The sequence below is a fragment of the Nymphaea colorata genome, chromosome 5 (genome assembly GCF_008831285.2).
Source record: "Nymphaea colorata isolate Beijing-Zhang1983 chromosome 5, ASM883128v2, whole genome shotgun sequence".
In the NCBI taxonomy this organism is placed as follows: Eukaryota; Viridiplantae; Streptophyta; class Magnoliopsida; order Nymphaeales; family Nymphaeaceae; genus Nymphaea; species Nymphaea colorata.
Window position 1 is genome coordinate 11,935,357 of NC_045142.1, and position 23,403 is coordinate 11,958,759.

The following is a 23,403-nucleotide window of genomic DNA, read 5'->3' on the forward strand; positions in this document are numbered from 1 at the left end:
GCTTTAGAAGTGGGGCAAAGTGGCTATATTTAGTTAATCGGTCCACCACCACAAGGATAGCTTCTTTGTTTTCAGATTTGGGTAGAGCGTCTATAAAATCCATGGAGACGTCTACCCAAGGCCTAGTTGGAATAAGCAAAGGGTGTAGCAGGCCAGGAGGCTTAATGGTCTCATACTTCTCTCTTTGGCATATGTGACACTGCCTTACCATCTGCCTGACATCTGATTTGAATCCTTCCCACCAAAACTGCCCCTTGATGCGACTAGCGGTCTTGGCCGCCCTTTCATGCCCGGCGGAGGGTGTAGAGTGGAAGTGTTCAAATAACTCATGTATCAAAGTGGATCATTTCGGTATTACGACCTTGCCCTTGCGACACAATAGGCCTCCTTTTAGGCTGTATAAAGGTATGGAGCCCGGGTGTTGTTGGAGAGATACCGTCAACAGCCAAAGGCTCTCATCTTTCCATTGGGCTGTCTGAATCTTGTCCCAAAGGTCGGTTTCCAAAACCGATAATGTCATAAGCTGCTCACTAAGGCGTGAGAGGGAGTTCGCAGCCGTGTTATCATCCCCACGTTTGTATTCAATCTCAAAATCATAGCCAAGGAGCTTGGCTAACCACCGTTGTTGCGTTGGAGTGGAAACCCTTTGTTTCATCATGTAACATAGGCTATTGTGGTCGGTCCTCACCTTAAACCTCCGACCAATCAAGTAGGGATGCCACTTTTTCACGGCCATCACGATGGCTAGAAGCTCCTTTTCGTATGTGGAAAGTGGCTTTGCTCTTTGCATAAGAGCCTTGGAGATAAAGGCTATCGGGTGGCCAGACTGACTAGGGACGGCTCCCACACCCGTGTCACTTGCGTCGGTCTCCACCAAGAATTCCTTCGTGAAATCGGGAAGCGTTAGCACCGGGGCTGCTAGCATAGCTGCCTTCAACTGATCGAAGGCCTTCCGGGACTGGTCGGTCCAAGCAAACAAACCCTTCTTCAACATTTTTGTCAAGGGTGAAGCTATCGTCCCATACCCTTGTATAAACCTCCGGTAATACCCCGTGAGCCCAAAAATCCTCTCAGCCCTCTAGGATCTTTAGGGATTGGCCATTTGGTCATAGCATGAAGCTTTTCGGGGTCTGCCCTTACCTCATCTTTGGACACAATATGTCCAAGGTAGCCGATAGAGTCTTGCCCAAAGTTGCACTTCGACCGCTTGGCATAGAGAGTGTTATCCCTCAAGATTTGTAGGACTTGTCTGAGGTGCTTGGCGTGCTACTCTATATTCTTACTGTACACAAGGATGTCGTCAAAAAATACCAAGACGAAATCACGAAGATGGCGCCTAAACAAATCATTCATACATCATTGGAATGTAGCAGGTGCGTTGGTGAGTCCAAACGGCATCACAAGAAATTCATAGTGACCGCCGTGTGTACGAAATATCGTTTTGTATACATCCCTTTCCTCCATTCTTATTTGGTGATACCCAACACGTAGGTCTAGCTTTGAGAAGATGGAGGACCCGGCAAGTTCATCCAATAATTCATCTATCACCGGGATTGGATGACGATCCTTAATGGTAGCATCATTGAGTGCCCTATAGTCAATGCAAAAACGCCACGATCCATCCTTCTTCTTCACAAGGAGGACCGTGGAGGAGAAAGGGCTGGCACTCGGCCTCATGATCCCTCCTTCTATCATTTCCTTCACCAAACATTCGATTTCTGACTTTTGAGTAAACCCATACCGATAGGGCCTAACATTTATGGGCTCCGTTCCATGTGATAAGTTGATTTGGTGATCATAGGATCGCTTGGGGGGGGCAAACCGGTTGGCTCTTCAAATGGGTCGGTGAAGTCATCCAACACATGTTGAATTTCAGGTGGGACTACCTCTTTCGGTTCTTTCTTGGCTGGCACATCCGTGGCCATAGCCACCAACCAATAAGCGGGCTGTTGAGCTACTAACGCCTTGAGGGCTGCCCGTGGTTTAACACTAGAACCCATGGTTGTCAATGTGATCCTCTCGTCACCACCCTCCTTAGGAAAGCTCATCCAAAGGTTGGCAAAATTCCAATGAATTATGCCCAACGTTTCCAACCATTGAACGCCTAAGACAATATCAATTCCACCGAGAGGTAAGACAAACACGTCCACCTTGAATGACACTTTATGCATCACGATTTCTAAGTCCTTGCATTGCCCCGTGCAAGAGAGTTTGAGCCGTCTCCCACCATAACCGCGAAGGGAGATTGTGGTTCCACGTTGCATCCCAACTCTTGAGCGGCTTCTAGGCTCATGAAGTTGTGTGTGGCTCCCGAATCAAGAAGGACTACCACCTTTATCTTGTTAACGTACCCTCGGACCCTCATGGCTTTGGTTTTTGTAGGGTCGGTCAAGGAGTAGCAAGATTTTTCCTTTCCTATGGCTGCCTCCACTAAGACTTCGGCTGGTACTTCCTCACCCTCACTAGAGGCTTCCATGACCGGTGGCTCTTCTCCCTCTTCCAATACAACATACAACCTCACTACCTTGCACACATGTCCCTTTTGGTATTTCTCATCGCAATTGTAACATAACCCTTGTTGAAATCGCCGATCTCTTTCCTCCTTGGTTATGTAAGTGATCTTTCGTGGATGAAATTTGGGTGGGGGTGTGTCCTTCTTCTTGAAGTTCCCTTTTGTGTTAATGGGGGGTTTGGCTCGATGTGAGTCATACCCCTTCATCTCTTTCCTTATGGCACGCTTCAATTCCATCTTCTCTTCCTTATCTCTAGCCACTTTCATGCATACTCGAAGATCACGTGATTCTTGTGTTTGGACTGCCAAACGAATTTCTGGTTGTAGGCCCGCAATAAATGCCCCCACGAGGGCATCTTCGTTCCAATCCTCAACTAAACATGATAACCTTTCAAACTGGTTTTGATACTCGATCACGGGTCCCGTTTGCCTTAGGCTATTTAGCTGAACATTGAAATCCCTTTGGCTGGCCCTCTCGAACCTTTCTATTGAACCTGCCCGGAATTGGTCCCAATCTTGATTCGGTGTCTTCCTCATAGTATATTGGTACCAATGAAGAGCATTGTCTTCGAAGTACATCATGGCTCGATCGATCTTATGTTCATGGGCAATCCTTTGGCATTGGAAGTATTTCTCTATTTTGCACACCCAATCTCTAACCTTAGTCCCATTAAATGTTGGACACTCCATCCGTGGATGAGGCAAGGGTGCCTCTTCTCGTGGCCTCTCTTGGCGTCCCCTTCGATTCCTCCCTCTCCGTGCAAATTGCCCTGTACGAATAGGGTATCCATCTTCATCGTAGAAGTCCTCATAGGCTTCTTCAAACTCATCCATTCCTGTTTGGGAGTTTAGGCGTCCTCTTTGTTGCGCGGGTGGGGGCCTAACTACCTCTTGCCTATACTCTTGATGGTCTTCTTCGACTGGCCTAGGGGGAAAGATAGGCAAATTTTGGTTTGAAATCCATCCTCAAGTTTTAATTTTTTAAGCCCTAACAAAGTCACTCTCATCTTTTGCTCATTAGTTCCAAATCATCACTTTTGGTGATAGTAGTTGATGGTAAAAGTTACTCAACTACAAAAAGTACCAAAGGGCCCTTCTGTATTGCCTAAAACCACTAAAAGACCCTTACCTAAACACAACTGAAAAGAAAGTTTGTTTTCCTCATTCCCCTGTTCACGATTTCAACCACATCTCTCTCTCTCTCTCTCAACCCCCAACCCCCCCCCCCCCCCCCCAACCGTACTTCCCTTTGCTTTCTTTTCATCCATATTTCCTTATGAATAGATGTCTTCGTAATTTCTGAACTGTATATTGGTTTTTTGCCAAAAAAATTTTACTAAACATTATATCCAGGGATGCATAATGTCTTCTTATTCGCATATTTGAATTACAAGTACAAGTGATGCTCATGAAAAACAAATCGTGCTGATATAAAACAAGAATTAAAGTTTACTATGGGCCAAGATCTTTAGATTCTTTTGCACATACAATTCAAAACAAATTTTTTAAATTGTATTTGTTGTTTATGCATTTAATGGCAGCAAATAAACACCAACTATGAATTTATTAGTGAATTCTTTTTCCATCCTCTAATAACTTCTGGTTTAACGTTGTTAAGGGAGATGCCAATCTATAATGCCTCATAACCAACTGCTACGAGTATCATAAAGTTCTTACTTCTTTTTTGTTGATTTGCACATTCAATATGTACTATGTGTGGCAAAATGACTGTGAATAGGCACAGACTGCAATTAAAACTTTTCTTTTCATCTCCTTCGTTCTTTCAAAACGTGGACTACGAAGATGGGAATGGCAGTATGAGTGGCGAATGGAGATGGGCCTCAATATTCATTGATCTCAAGACGCCATGTACAGTGACAGCCTTGTAACTCTTGAACAGAAACTCCATTTTAGAGTCTATGAAGATGTAATTTACCAGATGCAAGAATTGGCCCCACGTGAGTTAGAGCACTGCCATTCTTAGGTAAAAGTTGAAGTGGTTTTCAATTACAAAGTTTTATGCTAGTGAGGATTAACCGTCAGCGCGCCTACATCTCATCTCAAGAGAAGGTTTTCTGTTATAAAGAACTCTTGATTGTAAAAGAAAATGGAATTAAGGAAGAGGAATAACCAAAGCACACCAGAGAGATAGAGGCCCAACGGCAAAGGGAACTGTCACTCTCTTCTTGCCATCTAGCTGGGTATTGTCGCTATTGAAATAAAAAAACCACTCTCTGTCTGCCTCTGGCCATTTGTGAGTATTGGTAAGGGTCTCATTGTTAGCCTTTAAAACTTGAGGATTGATTTGTTATAGATGCAAAACATGAGTGCCCATTTGTAATTTTTTCAAAAAATTAAAAAGTAACAAGGAATCACCTTAAGATTACAGCAAGGAATTATATAAGACATATGATCCATCGTCCAGCAGGAACTTTTACGACGCTCAAGCCTAAAGATTGATAAACCAAGTGAAGGATGCAATTTAGTGTAGGGTAGTGACCCCTGGAGCGCCAATTGTTCTGCTTTTGCCAACCCTCACCAAGCAAACAGTTGCTAAATCTTCTAAATGGAGAGCCATCTAGGATGCTTGTTTAAGTCGAGCTTGTGAAATAGCAGATGGCTAACAGTGAAACATAATTGGCGCTAAAAAAGGACATTACACTAAACTAATTTGAAAAGATATTCAAAGAAAGTACAGAATCTAGGATGCTTGTTTAAGTAGAGCTTGTGAAATAGCAGATGGCTAACAGTAAAACGTCGTTGGCGCTAGAAATGGACATTAACTAATTTGAAAAGATATTCCAAGAAAGTGCAGAACCAGAAAAGGTTAGACCTGGACCCTTCTGTCTGAAAAAAATAGCGCTTAGGCGAACTGAATTCCATGTTGCGATGATCGAGCATCTTCAAGTGGCCATTCATAAGGACCTAGGGAAAAAAGAGGCTCTTGGCAGGGGACAATTATGCTTTGGGGCCCATGTTAGAGGTAGCAGTGGCAGATTAGCTATCCCTATGGAGAAAGGGCTTGTCTGGATGATCGGTTAAAGGCATCATTGAAATCTCTCTACAAGTCTGTGAGGCACTAACTCTACTGCTCAAAGAGCCTCACCGTCATGGGAAGAGAGATCGTATGAAAATAATTCATTTTCACGCTAGAGATCGTAAATCAGCCAATGCCATTTCTAAAGCAAGGCCTCATCAAGCAAGGCCGATAACCTCTCTGTAAATCCCAATGAACCGGAGTCTTACCAGATGCTGCTAACCCCGAAGAAAATCTTACAGGATTTCACTATTTCCACTCGTTCAAGGACTACAATCACACATCATGAGAAAGGAATGTCGAAAGAACATGCCCAATGAGAACATATACACCAGCACTTCCGGAGGGATTTGCAAAAAATTTTGAATTCTATCGGCAATATTTTGCTCCCAGGCCAACCATAAGCTTGTATCAGAACTTTTGAGTGCAACTGGAAGGCCCCAGTGATCCATCAGGAAAGTGGAAGAGACGCAGCCAAATACATCTTCATTCAGAACCATTATAGGGTTGAAAAAGTCTGTTTACTCTGAATTACATTAGAACCTGAAACAACTCGGATAAGAGTCGGAATACAAGAAATATGAGGCAATGTAGCATTGACAACAACTAAAATAATGTGCTCATTTAGCATATATAGAGAAACCAGGCTATTTTCCAGGTTCAGATAGAAGAAAACCTGCATCAGTAAGTCTCTGGAAGAGGACAGCAAAGGATTTGCCCACGATATTGAAAACTGGGCAACAAGGAACATCCAAATCTAAGTCAGCAATGAAGTCTAGAAAAGAGAACGTCAATGACATATTACTGTTTTCCTGTTGAGAAAAAGACACAGAAAAGGGCCCCAAAAAATGTTCACAAAGATGCACGTCTTGAAATTTGAAGTTTCTAGTTTCAGAACAGTTAGCTCCAGAGCTCTCCTTAACCAGAACAGTGGTATCATCAAGGAAAAGTTGGAAAACCATGAATCAATAAGATCAGTTTGAACAGTAATCATTTCCTCAAAGTTGAAACTTCAGATAGCATTAGCATAGTACCAGACACAAGAAGACGTGCCCTTAACCTTTTCTCCATGTAAGCGGCATAGTGTGCCCTTATGGCCTTACCTTCATGGATATTGGGGCTCAATACAAAACATAGTTCCATAAGCATCAGCATCCAAATACTCAGGAAAGAGAACAAATTTTGCCAAAATTTGGAAAACCACGTTATTGTGCACACATCTTGTTTGATCCTAAGCAAATTTACATGGTGACATTATTAAGGTCACTTGCTATCCGTACTAATGTACAATGCGTAAGACCCAAATATTCATTTGGAGAACAAAGCTCAACTGCTATCTTTTTCATATTCCCTTGTTTCTTCTGCAACTTGTGCCCATACACTAGCTACCTTCTCTGCATACCCAGCCTGTTAAGCAATTACAAAAAAAAAAGTTACTTACCCTCTTCAGTGCTAAACTTGGGAAGAAAAGAGAAGAAACCATAGGCATCAAACATTTTTTTGTCTAATTCAGTCACCCACAAGAATAGATATGGTCAAAATTCAACTTCTACAATGAGTAACTTCATTAAGAAAAATTACTATATTCTAAGCCAATAAGATGGTCACGTTGAGTTAGAATCAAGCCTTGGAAAAAGCCCCTGGTCGGGTCATTATAGCTATTCCTGGATCTCTATTTTGGACTCGGATATATTTCTCCACTGCTGAAGCCTAAGTAACGCATGGTTGTTAATCTCAATTCGTTTTTAGTATGCCTCCACTTCAAAGGGGGTTGCCCAACCTTAAATTTATCTTCTCATTTTATCATTCTTCATATGCTACTCTAGTTTTCTTAGAAAAGTTTTTGCAGGTGAAAGGAGCTCTGAAAAAAAATAACGGCACTTGATAGACTTAGTGGAAGAGGAGAGGCAGAAGCTGGCAGAACGTTCACATTTGCACATGAATAAAGACCCTATATCCTTAAGCTAGTCTTGACAGCAGAAACATACAGTACAGATTTTTGTAGGGGAGAGACACAAACTGGCAGAAGGTGCATATGTGCACATGCATAAAAATCTATGTCCTTATAGCTAGTTTTAGACAGCTGAGACATTACTTTAAGCTTGTAATATCTCTCAGGCTCACATAGGTTGGAGGAGAATACCTGGTATGATGAAGCGAAGTTTGGCATTATATGGCTGTTTTATGAGAAAAAGGATGTGAGATTGTCATTGAGTCACACACAGACATGGAAACTCAATTGAGACTTCCAGGAAACATGACAACCTAACTATGTCTATTTCACTCTTTATTGAATGTCAAGAGTGAATGTTCAATCACAAGAGAGATAAACCCAGCAGTCAGGGTAGTGTTGGAACTTTTAGCCCAAACATCCAGTTATAAAGGTCTACTCTAAATGAATATACAGTATAACATAAAAAAAAAAATCTAAAATGCAGCTGCTAACAGTTGCCTGCGCATGAATTAACACCTTGTCCTTAAGGTGTGGAGGAAAAGTGCCTGATTATATCATCAACGACTTCATGTGTACCTTCACTTTGGTGTTTCCCTTTCCACAAGCTACTATGCAGCTAGACACCCATTTCTTCAGAGTTCAGACTAACCCTGATCCAACACTTTCAATAGCAGAGGCTCTTATCTCCTCAATTTTCACCTATCCCCCTCTGGCTCTCCTTTTAAAGACCTTACGTACAATATATGGAACGTGGGGCGTAATGGCTTTCCTACTGGGAACTATAGTTGCTACACAACCCAGCCCACCCTACCAGTGACCTGGTAAAACCCCAGCTAGTGTGAGGATAGCTTATTGGTTCTGAAGTTATTCCTAGGCACCTGTCAAGCATAAAGTCCTGAAAAGAGAAGCCATGCTTCAATTTAATATTCACTTTCCTTTTTATTGTGGCTATGCTGGCCCTGCACTAGTTCTAGGACATCAATAAGTTGTGCTTTCAAATTCCTTAGGACTTCACTATGGGTCTCAAGTTCATTTAACCTCTCAACGTCAGCACTCTCTATCCTATATCAATAGCAGGGGAAGCATTTCAATTATTGACTAGTGCCCCTATTATATGAAGAATTTGCTTGTTGGGTCCAGTTTTGTAGTTGGTCCCCAGCAAAAACACTACAAGTGGGTTTATACTGCATTTATTTGAAACCCCTGGTTGCCTGTCAGCCTGAGGATGGTATGTCATGTACACAATTGATGTCCCTGCAACACAAAATATTCATCCCAAAATGCACTCAAGAAAATGGTTTTGCTCACTCACAAATCACAATATAGTGTGGCATGCCCTGCACCTTGCCTACATGTTGATGAAATGTATCTAACGTGTCAGCAACATTGCCAGAAAATGTCTGTATTTGGTCCGATCAAGTACAAGAAAAATCACAAACTTTCCTTGTGCCCCTACCATATCTTTCTATGAACTCTATTGTTATATCTTCTAGAATCTGGTTGGATATGGGTCACAAATGCAAGAGCCTTGGGGCCCTTATGGGTTCAAGTTGCACTAGTACTGCTTCCATCAACTCACAGGCTTCCTGAGCTCTTAGTGCACCTTAGGCCATTAATTCAAACCTGGTTGCCTATATGTCTAGTAAGCACTGTCATGGTGAGCTACGGATTTGCAAAACAGGCAGACCCTGTTATTAAAGTAGAAAAATTGTTCTAGCACCTTGTGTTGAGGGTAAGTCACAATATTTCTTGCTGTTGCTGTTAACAATGATGTGTTCGATGCTCCTTTTGTAGTCTGATCCCAGAGCTAAAGAAATGGGAGAAAGTAGCATTCAGCAGCGCCAATATTCCTCCTCTCTTCTGGACAAGGCATCAACATTCCCATTCATAGCCCACTCAAGATATCACACCTTGAAATGACATCCAAACAGCTGCATGTTCAAGTTTTGTTAGGTCAGGTTACTGCATTTTAGCTTGGGTGGTACTTCAAACTACATGGGAGTGAACTACAGGGATCAAAAACCTTGCTTAGATGACGGTGCCACTGCCATTACCACCATTTGTGTACACCAGGACCGTGGCTATAAGCACTCTTCTTATATGCTGAGAACAGTCAAGTCATATAGAGACTTCATGTGTCTAGGCTTCTATATCCAGACCAAGATATTCCTTGTTTGTGTTCATGTCAGGTTTGTATTTGTATTACTAAATTTATTGTGGGGGTATTATTGTCCTTCAATTGTATTCTGCTGCTACCACATAATAGGAAAAGAAGAGGCCACTACCTACCCTGGGAATCATGCGTACTCCAATGCCTCCTGCATGTTCCTCATTTCTCTTCGCTTGTAGGCCTGGTTTGTTCTTATAGTTAAAACATTGGTATCAGAACAACAGCACATCTAGGATTTGCAATTGTCTCCAAAATGTTTTTAAAAAGTACAGGATGTAAACCTTCCAATGTACATTGTGGTGATCTTTTCAAAATAGGGTGATGAGTTTCCATTTTCTTGGTTCACCGGTTTTTGGTGATATTTAGAAACAATATCAATGATATGTGTGACGATGATAATAAAAATCCAAGGAATCCCCTTAAGTCACAAGCTGACCTAGGCATAGGCTAGACTTCCACCAGTCGGACCTTGTTAGGGTTCCATTTTATCTCCCTGGGTTAAGACGAGATGCATCAAGTACGACACCTGCTCTTGGCCAACAAATAACTTGGTATGTAGCCAAGTAACAGATGTTCCAATAACAATTGGAGAGCCAAGCTAACATGCATGACACAGAACATGCAATTGTAGAACACTATGCCATTGAAGAAACCAAGGTAACTTGTCACACAAGGCTTGAACACCTTGTCCATCAACTATTTGTAGATCAGGGGCATCAGTAAGCCTGAATAAAGTACTGGAAGTCATAGCCGACATGAATTCTGAAGTCTGAGCAGAGCTTTCATCACATCCATGTGCGCCACTCTAATTTTGTTCAAGCAGTTCCTCAACGAACTGGATGGAATATTTTTTTCCTGATAATGGCGTTTAGAGCCCTGCAACTGACACAAAATCGCCGGGGTACTTTTCTTTAAAGAATGAAAAGGGACTATTTTTCAGCTAGATTTTATAGCATCTTCATTAGCACTTAGAAATCTCTCTATCTCCTACTACACTGAATCCATTTGGATGCTTGGGTTGTTGACTGCAAAAGCATAGGGAGCCATGCTTTTGACTGCAAGAGCATAGACATTCTACTGGCTTTTGATCTTCTAAACAAAGTTCCCATAACACCTCTCCTTGGGATCATAGCCATTGGATTCCCAGAACCACCTCAGCTCCTCTAGTTGGCAACACATATAAGTTGATAATAAATTGGAATCCCTGTATTTTTATTTGGATGGTTGAGCACTTCCTGTCACGCTTAAAAAGCAATCCTGTCAGCACTCCTGTCTCCCACAGTCTCCACAAATTAGGTGCATCTCTATTTCTGCATGCAACTCTCTTCACTGCCCTAATGTTGACAAAATTGTTTCTTGACCCAGTGCCAATCAAGGCCACTCACTGATTTATTAGACTGACAACTCCACTAAGACAGTCATGTCAATACCTTCCAGTGCATGCAAGGAGATTTCAAGGGCTTCTTCCTCTTGTTCTTTAATCAGCTTCTCTTCATCAGCAGAGAACTTCTTTTCACTTCTTCGACTACATATGCAGCTTATCAGCAACTGCAGCACGACACCCACATATTTTCAAAGGGATAACAAAAAACCTTTCCACACCTCTCTACTTGCTTCAAAAAGATTTTCTTCAACCTCCGCTGGAGGAGAGTCTTCCATGTCTAATTCTTTCCCTTAGCCGGATACTCTTTGATTATGCACCATGATGCCACTAGAGAACTCGAGGTGTTTTCAGATGACCACTCTTTTGTTCTCCTCAGCCAGTCTTGCCAGTTCAACATGTTATAATATAAATTGTGTGGTTTGGCAACTTGCCTATGTATTTCAATTCCTCCTTCATGCAAACCCAAAAGGTATCCGCTTAGGGCTTTTGATGGCTCTCCTCACACCCTGTGACTCACTCTTCCAAAAGATTGCCTAGTACCCATATCAGACTTTTTTTTCTATCATCAAAAGTTCAATATGGAACTCAATGCATTTAAAACCTGTTAGGAACGAGACCCTCTTTCTGTCCTCACGACATCGAAAAGAAGAACACACACAGATTTTACGTGGTTTGGAAATAGAGTTCTTCTACATCCACACCGCACAGGGTTTTTCGACTACCACAAAAAAAAAACATGGGGATTAGGCCAAGCCTATTAAGCATGGATTAGGCTCCACACTGCGACAAAGCCTACACCTCTTGCTCTAGAAAATGTTCCAAAAAGCATCAGTACCTCTGTTATGAAGCCAACAGCCCCATCCCCCAACTTTATTGGCAGTGTATTTTGACCATTATTCATCAGTGTGAAGCCATGGTTTGGCCGTCACTGGATGTTTGAACGAACGGCTTGCAAAGCCCTGCAATTTTTATTGTCTGATGTGCAATATGCCCGTGGTTTTCCTGTGTCCACTGATAAGCTGCACCAATTGACCACTGCAGCTTTCCATTTTCTCAAGCGCAGCTTTTAGTGCTCGTTGTTTCTCCTTGATTAGTTGCAACAGGCCATTAATTTCGTCAATACTGTCCTGGCCTGTTCCATGAAATGCAATGATTTCGTGCAAGGACTTCAATGAAAAAATGATAAAGGCATGAAGCTCTTGCCTATCCACAAAAAAAGCTCCCATACACACCCATGACAAGAAAACAAAGAACATTGTGGAGAAAGATAAACAAAAATGAAAAAGAACAGACTTAGGGTTAGGGAAAGCCTCTCCTTCAAGGTAGACATATCCTCCCAAAAAACATTTGAGGATAAGTGAATGCCCTAATTGTAGCCAATCATGGACCATGTTTGATGGTTCCCCTGGGTCTTGGAATCCTTAGCCTAACCAGCCCACTTACAACAGTCCTCTATTGATGGCTTTACACAAATGGAGATAAGACAATAGTTCATAAAAGCAGCTGCCAACAGTTCTGTTTGCATGCAACCACAGAACCTAAATGAGAAAATTACACTGCCAGGTGTCTACAATGCTTCCAAAGCCTGCCTACGAGGATGCGAGGACATACATGACGAAGAAGTTACCGTAAAAGTTGCTTAACAAAATGATTTGTGTATTAACACAACAAGCTGGATGAAGTAGGACCAGCCTGGCCGGTTGCCCATCTTGAAGCATAGGACTGTAATCAGGCTGCTAACCAGATACAAGTCAAACATTTGTTTCTGGGCCCACATTTGGCTGGCATAGCATAGGCTAGAACAGGTAGACACACTCAAGAAAAAAAAGCTCCAAATATGTTACTAAGAGTATAAGCAGAGCTAGGTTTACCAGGGAGGAAATAACCTGGTGGACCTGGAACCCATTGGGTCAAAAACTACAGGACAACATAAAACAGCATAAGTGGAAATCTATTTAATGTAATTGTACACATCGTCTATCTGAACTCGCATATTTACAAACTATTAGACCATGACTAGAGTGCCGCACCCAAAAAAATACTAAAAAGAGCAATGGCAGGTTGAAAATGCTTAGAAATGACAGACCAACAATCATACACCAGACGGCCAACTGTTCATAGGTGCAATGACATGTTATTAGGTTCTCTTATGACACAAAGGATCACAAGTGCCATCCCAATCATAAAATTAAGGACAACCAGAAACTTTTGGCAGTTGCTGAAATTTGAAACTCATATGTCAGCAAGTAAGGAGAATTCTTCAAAAACTGCCAAGAATAACACTGCCTTGAAATAATTGATGTTAACAGATACGGAAAATCCTTTGTATCTTCTATTATGAGCTCAATGCATGGGATATTACATGATAATAAAGGCATCACCACTACTTTGAGACAACAGATGGTACCTGATTGATTGCAAAGCCCCTCAACATGCCAAAAAAGTCATTAGTTCTTTCTCTATCAAGCCTTTCAAGTTCATTTCTGTTGTTTTCCTACAAGATCATGCTTATACATGTCACTGTAGTTCATTCTTTCAATAAACAAAAGGGAGACAAGCAACAACAAAAGTTCAAGATGAATTGAGTATCATGATCAAAGCATTTTAGATGAAGCACATGCAAATAAGCCATACAATGGAGGTTGTAAGGTCTCATGTCAAGGTAAACAACATGCACCATAATTGCTACCAGCAGACAAAGCATGGCAAATACTCATGAAAGGCAAACAGAATTGTGCTCAACCGAAAAAAGAACTTAACAATAAATGCCATCTAATCTTTAGGATGAACAGTGAAACTAAAGGTTTCCAAATCACCCATAGATAGTCTTATGGAGCAGACTTTAGAATCTTCAATCTCAACACCATTAACATGTTTCAACAAAAGAAACAAATCAGGTAAATGTATGCAGTACCAAGAATTATGATATGTCATTGAGATACAGTGTCTTACGTAAAGTATGGTCTATCTTTATGTTTCAGAAACAGACAATCAGGACTTTAAGAGGTTCTCCTCTTGGTACTGAAAGAGAACAGTTCTGAGATGTCATAATTTAGATTTCATGTCATTGATATTAATCCTTTCGTACCACCTCTATCTACTTTTGTGGATGGCTCCTCATCATTCAATTGATTCTGTTACTACAAAATTTAGGTTGCCAATAGTTCACAAAATGTTCCTTCTATTTCAGAAATTGAAAAATGTTGGGCTTTCCAGATAAATATCAGTGTATGCATTATAATTCTCATAGATAAAGAAAATTGTGGACCACTTCACACTGTTGGCATGCACTCCACCAGGCATGGAATTCAGTATTTGAAATTGAACACCGAACAATTGCATAACAAAGAAACCATGAAATACAACTGTCATGATGCACTGAATCACACGTCATTCAAACTTTATTAAAAAATGATTTCAGAAAATGGAAATATGAAGCAAGTGAACACCATATAGAGTTTTAGCTTGATAGTCCAAATCATTTATAGTTGGTAGATCTAGCCCACTATGGTAGATAACTACATTCGAAAATGGTGCCAGATGTGACAAAAGAACATGTACTTGCATTTGTTTCCACAAAATCAAAAGTTATCTGCTACTAATTTAGATTTCCTACTAAAAATTTCATGAAGCCAATGATTGAGACTCTAAAATCTCATTTTTCTGAAAACAATGGTTTGACAACAAGTCGATGTTATGCTCTTTAGACACCTGAGTCACATGGGTAAGGGTACAAGTTTGGATATGGGCATGACAACTTTAGAAATATATATGCACAATACCAAAAAAAATTCAAAATAAAAGCAATGTTTCAATCAACAAGTGATAGAAATAAAAACAGTATAGGTTAATGAATAATACCTCTTGATAACAGAATGAAAACTGAGTCAGAAACAAATTAAATCAGGTAAAAGTAAGTAGTTTGGATCAGATTCGATCAAAAAAAGTACCCAAGTGTATCCAAGTTTCCGCTTTGCTGTGTCGATACGGCGAGACTAGTATGGGACCTTACTACAGTACCCATGTGACTTAGTTAAACACAAAAGGAGAGAAAAGACTAATAGATATAATAAATGAACAAGAAGAAAAGACAATATCACCAAGAGAAAATGAAAAGCTGTAAGGCAAAAGTCAACTACCATAAACAAGGAAAAACAACAATATGCCCAACAGAAAAGGAAAAACTGCAAAAAAATCATGGTTTCTGAATGTGTACGAGCTCCTATAAAGGTTTAAAAATTGACATTTTAGCATTTTCCGGCTTACAAAACCCAATCTATATAAAAAATTTCAATTATCATCTCAAGAAAAATATTGTGATTCTTCTTTCCACATCCCAACAATGGCAGGGAAACACTCACACGTGATTGTCTAGAGCTCTCATTGCATAATATATGCATTTTTTCAAAATATTGTGTTCAAAACAGAAAAATAAGGGAAAAAAGAAAAGTTTAAAAAAGTCATGACATTCTGAAAATGTCATGAAAATATTGTGATTTCATTTTCATCAGAATACTTTTGCCAGTTTTTAGCCGAAAAACATTTTTAATATATTTTACTAAATTTGTGTTGTTTTTTTTAACATTTTAATAATTTTTTTGAATTTTTTATCAACATTTTTATAACAAAAACGTAGAAAATTCACACTTCATTGGTTAATTAAATTTTATATACTAAATTTTAGCAATGCCAAACAATTTTCAGATAGGAAAAAAACCTTCCAATTAATACCCAAGAAAGACCACGTGGATAAAAGCCCAAAGATATTTGTGACAATGTGCTAGTGACTTTAACCAAAAGCCAAGAAGAAGCTAGGAGTTCAGTTATCAATCACACGTACACCTGGGATCTGTACATTCCATGCATAGATACTGTTCAAAAGCATAATACCAGCACAAGAAACAAGGGTCAATGAATTGAAAACATATTTTGTGAACCATTCCAAGCCAAACTACTCATAAACACATCAAGGAATGCAGGAAAACTACCTGCAGTTCTTAATCATTACAAGCCTGGTCCTTCGCATATTAGAACATTTAGAAAGGAATAATTCATAAGTTCATTAGCAAACACTGATATCAAATTTCAATGCTATCACATATCAGTGCCAATGCTCCAAGGATAGCCACAGAATCCATTATCTGGTGCCAAACTTACTGTTCATTGGAATAAGACCCTGACAGCCTATGTAGTGCAACCAATGTTGTAAAAAGTGTATTGTAGGCCGTATCGGTCTGGCTTTAAGATACGCTGTGTCATAAAATGATAAAATCTCGTAACGTATCGTAACTGTATCGTATTTTTTAAAAAATATATATATTCAGTACAAATAAAAAAATTCAAAAAAATCAATGTATCGTAACTGTATTGTAATGTATCGTAACTGTATCGTACGATACAATGCCTATATCGTACGATACGTGCGATACAGGCACAATACACCACCTGTTTACGATACAGGTGGTGTATCGTATCACATTTTTGAAACGCGATAATACGTATCGTACGATACGTACAACACTGAGTGCAACTATTACCACCACATTGTCACTGAAGGAGGGAAAAGAAAAGCAAGAAAGAACCAGAAAATTTTTCAGCTTCTTTATAGTATGATAGCTACATTCTCCTAGAAAAAACTCCACGAGTTCAAAGACATGGCTGTTTCATACCACACCCATCACTCCATGCCCTACAATGCATGTACAGATGACAATGGGTACCGAAAGGTTCAACTACCAACCCAAAATGAGATGCATTTAGTCGGATGCGGCAAGAAAATTGATCTGAATCTTAATTGGACTTGGTTCAGTATATTGTTTTAGTAACAGAATCTGAATCTCAAACAAACGACTGATAAGGACTGGACCCAATTATATGCAAAATTTGGAACTTATATTTTTTGGATCTCGATTTCGTTTCCAGAAATTCAATTCAAGTAAAAGTCTGACTTGGAGACTGAATCTGATTCAAGAAGAGCTGAGTAATTTGAATTTGGTCAATGTTCAATGCAGACCCGAGTCCAAACCATTTACATCACTACATACCATGCATCTTGCAATTAACTCCACAAGGTCCAAGAAGGCTCACAACATAAGAAAGACTATGTAGTACTTGCAGGCCAACGTATGATGCGTCTGAAGATCAATAAATCACAATATAGTCTAGACAACAGGTGAATTAAGTACCCGCAACTAGATTTGGGTGAGTACCTTCGGGCAAAATAGTCTTAACTCATAACAGGCCATTGAGCACATGATAACTGACAAGGCTGCTCAAAGGAAAATACACAAACTGTGGTTCTTGACATTAAATAGATAAAACGAGTAGCATCATTACACTAGATAATGTCTCAGACTCTCAGTTTGCATATCAAATACCTAAAAAAAAAAAAAAAAGAACTAAAACCCAGATAAAAGTACAAATAAAAACTCAAGGTGCAACCATGAATATAAAAATATTACCTTAATCCGTTCATATTCTTTTGTGGCACCACTTTTTGATTCTTCAGTAACTCTTATTGTTTCTCTCAACTCTTCCAATCTACGGTTCCTAGTTTTGTCTGCACCAAATATTCTGGAGGAAGCAGCTTCAAGTTTTTCAGCTCTTAAATTCATTGAAGATAATTCTGATAGAAGTGTCTGCACAGTCAGTAAGGCACTTGATCGATCTGAGAATGCACTATGAACAGCTTGCATTAGTCCAAGATACTCATGAAGTTTGTCCTGCATTGTGAATATTATTAAAGAGTAAGCAAATAATTTAGAAAAGAAAAAGTACTACTTTAGGTAAAATTAGCCAAGATCAAATCTCTAACTGATTATTAATAGTAAAAACAACTTGCATACCAAATGTTTGACTGACTGCGCATTTAGTTCACGATAGAATCTACTGGCTTTAACAGCAGCTGTTGCTACTTGTCTGAAGCCAGCTGCTCGTACTGTTTGTGAATCGTAAACAGCCATATCGGTTTCAAGTTTTGTCAGTTGGATAAATGCCAACCCCAGTTTTCCCATTGTTTCCCCAATATCTTGTTGAGCTTTTACAAGAGTTTCAGCCTGTTTCACAGAAAAAGATAAGGCCCAGAGGTATCGAACTCCACATTTTCTTGCACCCAAAAAAATTAAGTTCTTATATGACCTAAGCAGGCTTCAGAATGAGCACAGTAGATAAAAGTTGAAACTAAAAGATAAGCGACGGCCCAAATAAAGTCTTTGTTACCAGAGTTGTCAAACCAATTGAAGCATATCTCATGCCATAAATGTGCATTTGGCTCCTTATGTTTCTTCTTACATAAGCTGGTAATTAATTATAACTGTACATCATTGAAAATTTAAATCTTACCATATTTATATTTCATAAATGTGTACCACCTTTTTTGTATAAATTACAACGCAAATCTTCATATGCTGTTCTACAACTAGTAAAAACATGATACACGAAAGTACTTCTGCAACTTGGCAATCTGTATGTCATGACATGCATTACAACTATGTTAAACATTCTTGAGATGTTAGAGATAAAAAAAAGGTATCTTTTCCATGTGTATGTGTGCCACAGAGAAAATTAAACTTTAAAGAACTAGTACAATGATTAAATGGTAGTTCTCACATACAGGCACACTCATGAGGGCTGTAGGCCATCTGTGCTGAATGGATACTGATAAAGGTGTCAGTTAAACACAGGTTCAAAGTGTACAACAAGTTTTGAAAAAGAGACGCATGGACATAACTCATATTTTATTTTAAAAAATAAGAAATCTAGTTTTGGAATTTTCAAAAAAAATGAGAATCGTAATTTTAGGTGGTCCTTTCCCTTTATCTCCTTTTGCAGCAACTGGATTAAACAGGTTGAAGGGAATACATGTTACTCCCACTCTCATCTCCCAGTGGAAGCGAATACGTGTTACTCAGACTCTCACCTTTGTGGTCTGAGAGACTCTTTACTTTGGGGAACATGCTGGCCTGAGGGAGGGAGTAAAAAATGGTTTCAAATATGCCTATATGTCGGCAACAACTAGACAAGCATGTCCACATTTTTAGACACTTTGAATGTAGAAAAATATGTATATTATTATTAGTGGTGTTTCTGCATGTCATTGTTGGTATAAGAGCTATCAGACACTTTATACGCAAGTCTAGAACAAGTCACATGAAGACATAGACATATATTACAAAAAAAGCAGATGAGTTAATAGGTGGAACTATAGTCATGAGATAATTATTGCATACAAATAATAAGACCATGTTCATAGCATGAAGGGGCAACAAAAATTGTAGAGTTGCCCATATACATTCTCAGAAAAACATTCGATGTCAGCTTTTATCAACATGATGATGGTCAACGCCAACATTGAATTCAGTAAAATATTTCTTGGATTCTAGTGTTCTGTATAAATGTTAATTTGGATTTCTACTGAGACGTAACAAGTTAGTTATTCAGTTATGAATTTAAATGTGTTGCTGTTAAATCTTGCACAGAATTACAATTAACAAATGCATGTCATTCTTTTTCTTCACACTGCAATTTTTGGTACACCCTTCAATAATGGCATGATACAAAAATGTGATCTTGTAACTTCGGTTTTATATATATGTTAGGGCATGCATTATAACAATGTTAAATATTGTTGAGACCTTCCTTAGGGAAGAATGTTTCCCCTGAATATGTTAAACATTTTTTGATCTTCCTTGGCAAAAAGGTTTCTCCTCAATGTGTATCTTGTGCAGAGAAGCTTAAAACATAGCTACAAGGTTTATGGGTCATTCTCATGTGCACACACACATACATGTATGACCCTAGTCAAAGGTTTCAGGTCTTTCGTGATGCATGAAAATTAAGGGGATCACGTCTAGTATGATTACATCAAGTCATCTAGACATACATGCAAAAACATCGATGTAGTTTGCATGATATACAAAGGACATCGATTGTGTATCTTGTGTTGTTACCATAGTCACAAATAACGTCTCGGAGTTTTAAATGGCGAGGTTTTTTTTTGGTATAATATGGCAAACTTGAAAAAAAGGGGGAAAATATGGTAAATTTTTAAAACTTTTAAAAAACTAAGAAGGAAGGAAAAACAAAATAAATGAGAAAATAATAACACAAACATCAAAAGATAAGTAGATTTGCAACAAACAAAAAATAGAAAATGAAAAAAAAAATGTTTGGCATTAAAAAACTGAAAAAAGTGAAAAAGGTGAAAAAAAGTGAAAAAAAAACTAAAAGAACGCGTTAAAAACACGTTTTTTTCGTTTTAAACGTTTTTTTTCAAAAAAAACACGTTTGTTTTTAGTTTTAAATGGCCATTTAATTTATCGCGTTTTTTTCGAAAAAAATGCGTTTTCTGTGACTATCCTGTAACACATCATCTAACAATCTGATAGGCCTGTTTGAAACATGCAGTTAATTAGGTCACTTCCTCCTTTGCCACATAAATGGGCATCCATCTATTGGGAAGTCAATAAGAGAATAAAGTTCACTCGTTGAACTATTCAGTCATATTATTCCTCGTCCTATATTTTGATGGATCAAGCATTTTCATAGAAGGTGAACCACATCTTCAGTACCACATAAAATTTCAGACGTTAATAAAAGGCAAGCAACTAACTAACTGTATATAATGAAAGAGGAAACCTGGTGATCTCACTTGTCCACAGGAAGCAACCTTAGTTTCATCCAAGCTGCAATAAATAGATGTCCAACGGTGTCAAACTTGTGGCAACACATCAACTTGGTGAGGTCACAAGTTTTCCCCTACCAAACGAGTGCAGCCATTAACTTTGTCATGAAAACTTGTTAACGACAAACTAGTCGACCTCAGCTGACTATAGTATACATAGTAAAACCTTAAGTACATGCACTTTTGCAGATCTCAAGATTAAGTAGATATAAAACGCACCACAGAAAGGAGTAAGACTATGACTGAAGCATTAATCAAGAGGGAAGAAACAATGAACTTACCCAATAAAACTGGTAGGGAATTTAAAATTTCATCACGCAAAGGATGAATAGGAAACAGGTCAAGAAAACTCGCATCACCTGTTGCGATGTGTCACTGAGCTGCTGCTCAAGATCCAGCATTTTTTCTTTCTTCTCCAAGAACTCTTTGTCCTCCTCGACTATGGGGGGCTTCGAACTGCCCCAGTCATTAGCCACAGACTGCTTCAACTCCTTAAATATCCTAAGCAGATCTCTTCCTCCTTTCGCTGGCTGGGCTACATCTTCAGCGGAGACTGTGCTTACTGATTCACCAAACAATTGTCTCGGAAGATTTACTGCCCCATCGAGCATTCTCGACGCCACGTCTGTAGTGGATGCCAATGGCAGTCTCCCTTGAACCTGAAGAAACAATCTCAATTCTTCACTCTTGTTGATCACCGGGTGCGCTGCCAACCTACAGAGATACTTCTCCAATGCCACTCTCCGCTGCTCCACGAATTCTTGCTTCTGCATAACTTGGCTCTCGACCACATTCTTATCCGGCCGTGGGGGGATGAAGAATCCACGGTAAGACTCCGCGAGACGATCCGCAAGAGTGACCACATCCCTGAACCGACGTCTCACGGAGAAATCGTAACCACCAAACTCCGGGATGTTAGTTCTGGTACTGATAAGATAAGTTATGTACGTGTTCCCTCCAGGAACTAGCGAATTCGTCATCTCCTGCTCTTTTTGAGGATCTGTGACGGCAATTCGCAGGTACAAGGCACCCAAAGAACCGGAATCAGACGAAGGCGAAGCACAGCTCTCTAGCCCGCCATTGTACCCATTGTTGGCATCATCGTGTTCGTTTTCAAACGGGCGGAAGACGACGTCTGCATAAGATGGGGGCTCCAGAAACGAGTTAGCGTCCGAACCCTTCGGCGAGGAATCCTTGAAAGGGGAGAGAATAGGGTCACCAGGAGGCGATAGTGGGTGGCGACCATCACCTACCGATGAGATAGCGCTTCTATAGTCATCGCTACAGGAATGCAAGGAAAGTGGTTGCAAGGGGGCATCCAGAGCGAGGCTTTCCATATCTTCCTTGCAATTCAATGGGTGGGCCTCTTCACCCTCATGGTTGTCAGAACGCATCATGGTTCACCGTTCACAAGAAACCAGAAAAAAGCTATCCCTTTCACCAGTTTCGCAGGACTCGACGGTAGGTATCGGTCGATTAGGTCATAGGAGACGAGAACCAAATCTGCCCATCAACAGAAACCGTGGAAACCATAAGAGAGAAGGCAAGGAGCCCGAAAGGACTTCTGTGCTGGATTCAAGATGGTGATAAACGCAAAGACAAGGAAGGTATCACCGTGAATGGGAGAGTGTAAGCGAGAAGAGGGAGAGATGGAGGAGACAGCATGCAACGAGCTTAAGCTCAGACCCACATCTGCCCTTCAGGGGACAAAGCGGATGCAGAAGATACCTGACTTTCTTGTGAATCATTTTATTCTCGTGGGAGTGCGCTTCGACCGTTCGTTGAGTTAGGCAAATCGGGCACAGAAAACTCGTGTTCTTGCTCAGAACAGGGGTTGGAAAAGTCACCCCTTTCTCAATGGGACCTCCATCCACGCAGCTCTGTGTCACTGAAACAGATCTGACACAGATGGACAGGATGTTGTATGTCAAGTTTTATATGCCTTGGTCTTTATCTAAAAAGAAAAAATCAATACTATAGGAAATCAAAGGCTCCCAGCCATCGGTCTCAATGCATTAAAAACTTGTCAGTTAAAAAATTTGTGTGTTACCCAAGGAGTTTTTTTTGTTACAAACGCATGGTGCTACCATAGTGTTGAATTAGATATCAAATCACTGTATCTTGGGCTGGGGCGGACCTTGGGGAACACGTTTAGTGTTGTTTCTAGGAATAAAACAAAAGGAGGTTGCTAAGATGACTGGCCTCCACGTATTAGACTTGGTTGTCCCGGCACTTTTTGCAAACTTCAGGTTAGTGTAGGGATTTTTGAAGATGGGCAGGACCAAGTTTCTTTATGCAAAAGCAAGAAGTTTATGCCTAAGAAACAAAAGGAATGTTTGATGTCTGCGCCCACCACCACCACGAAGCTCAGCCTCCTACTCCAACATGTGAGGAAGAGAACTGAGATCTCTACATTAGTCATTTCATTTGAGGTTAAATTTTTTAGCGTGAATATGTTTTACAGCAATCGCATGTTCATTTTACTCCCACATCCATAGTCAATACAATTATATTGTGTTCCCCCTATCTTAATAAGTGAGTATTGAGATGAACTGTGAGAAAGTAAAAAACAAATTTATAGAAATGGTTGATCACATAAAACGATGCAAAAGCAGAGCTGATGCACTTTATATAAACATAACATCACGTGATTCAAATTTCTTA

General features: G+C 39.8%; 2 protein-coding genes across 3 annotated transcripts; both read right to left on the minus strand.

Moving 5' to 3' along the window:
• Positions 1–343: 343 nt before the first annotated feature.
• On the minus strand, positions 344–2,171 carry LOC116255195 (uncharacterized). Its single transcript, XM_031630981.1, has 3 exons — positions 1,823–2,171; positions 1,450–1,718; positions 344–1,078 (listed from the first exon to the last, which is right to left on the minus strand). The coding sequence occupies exons 1-3, from the start codon at positions 2,169–2,171 to the stop codon at positions 344–346; spliced, it is 1,353 nt and encodes a 450-aa protein (XP_031486841.1).
• Positions 2,172–5,751: 3,580 nt separating this feature from the next.
• On the minus strand, positions 5,752–22,642 carry LOC116254183 (sorting nexin 2B-like). 2 transcript variants are annotated; one of them, XM_031629372.2, is made up of 6 exons: positions 21,099–22,642; positions 17,903–18,112; positions 17,519–17,779; positions 13,465–13,551; positions 6,226–6,282; positions 5,752–6,092 (listed from the first exon to the last, which is right to left on the minus strand). In XM_031629372.2, the coding sequence occupies exons 1-6, from the start codon at positions 22,134–22,136 to the stop codon at positions 6,081–6,083; spliced, it is 1,665 nt and encodes a 554-aa protein (XP_031485232.1). In that variant the 5' UTR covers positions 22,137–22,642; the 3' UTR covers positions 5,752–6,080. The 2 variants fall into 2 exon arrangements, with proteins under 2 accessions (XP_031485232.1, XP_031485231.1); XM_031629371.2 differs by lacking the exons at positions 5,752–6,092; positions 6,226–6,282 and adding an exon at positions 6,513–6,956 and having other exon boundaries at positions 21,099–22,242; positions 22,468–22,642.
• Positions 22,643–23,403: the final 761 nt, after the last annotated feature.

Excerpts from the sequence above, each read along its gene's own strand:
- LOC116255195 (XM_031630981.1), bottom strand. The coding sequence starts at position 2,171 with ATGCATAAAGTGTCATTCAAGGTGGACGTGTTTGTCTTACCTCTCGGT. Across the intron at positions 1,719-1,822 it reads CCCATTTGAAGAGCCAACCG|AAATCGAATGTTTGGTGAAG; the intron begins GTTTGCCCCCCC and ends CTCAAAAGTCAG. Across the intron at positions 1,079-1,449 it reads TAAGAATGGAGGAAAGGGAT|AGGGCTGAGAGGATTTTTGG; the intron begins GTATACAAAACG and ends TAAAGATCCTAG.
- LOC116254183 (XM_031629371.2), bottom strand. The coding sequence starts at position 22,136 with ATGATGCGTTCTGACAACCATGAGGGTGAAGAGGCCCACCCATTGAAT. Across the intron at positions 18,113-21,098 it reads TCAGTGACACATCGCAACAG|GCTGAAACTCTTGTAAAAGC; the intron begins GTGATGCGAGTT and ends TCTGTGAAACAG. Across the intron at positions 6,957-13,464 it reads GGGGCTTTGCAATCAATCAG|GCTGGGTATGCAGAGAAGGT; the intron begins GTACCATCTGTT and ends ATTGCTTAACAG.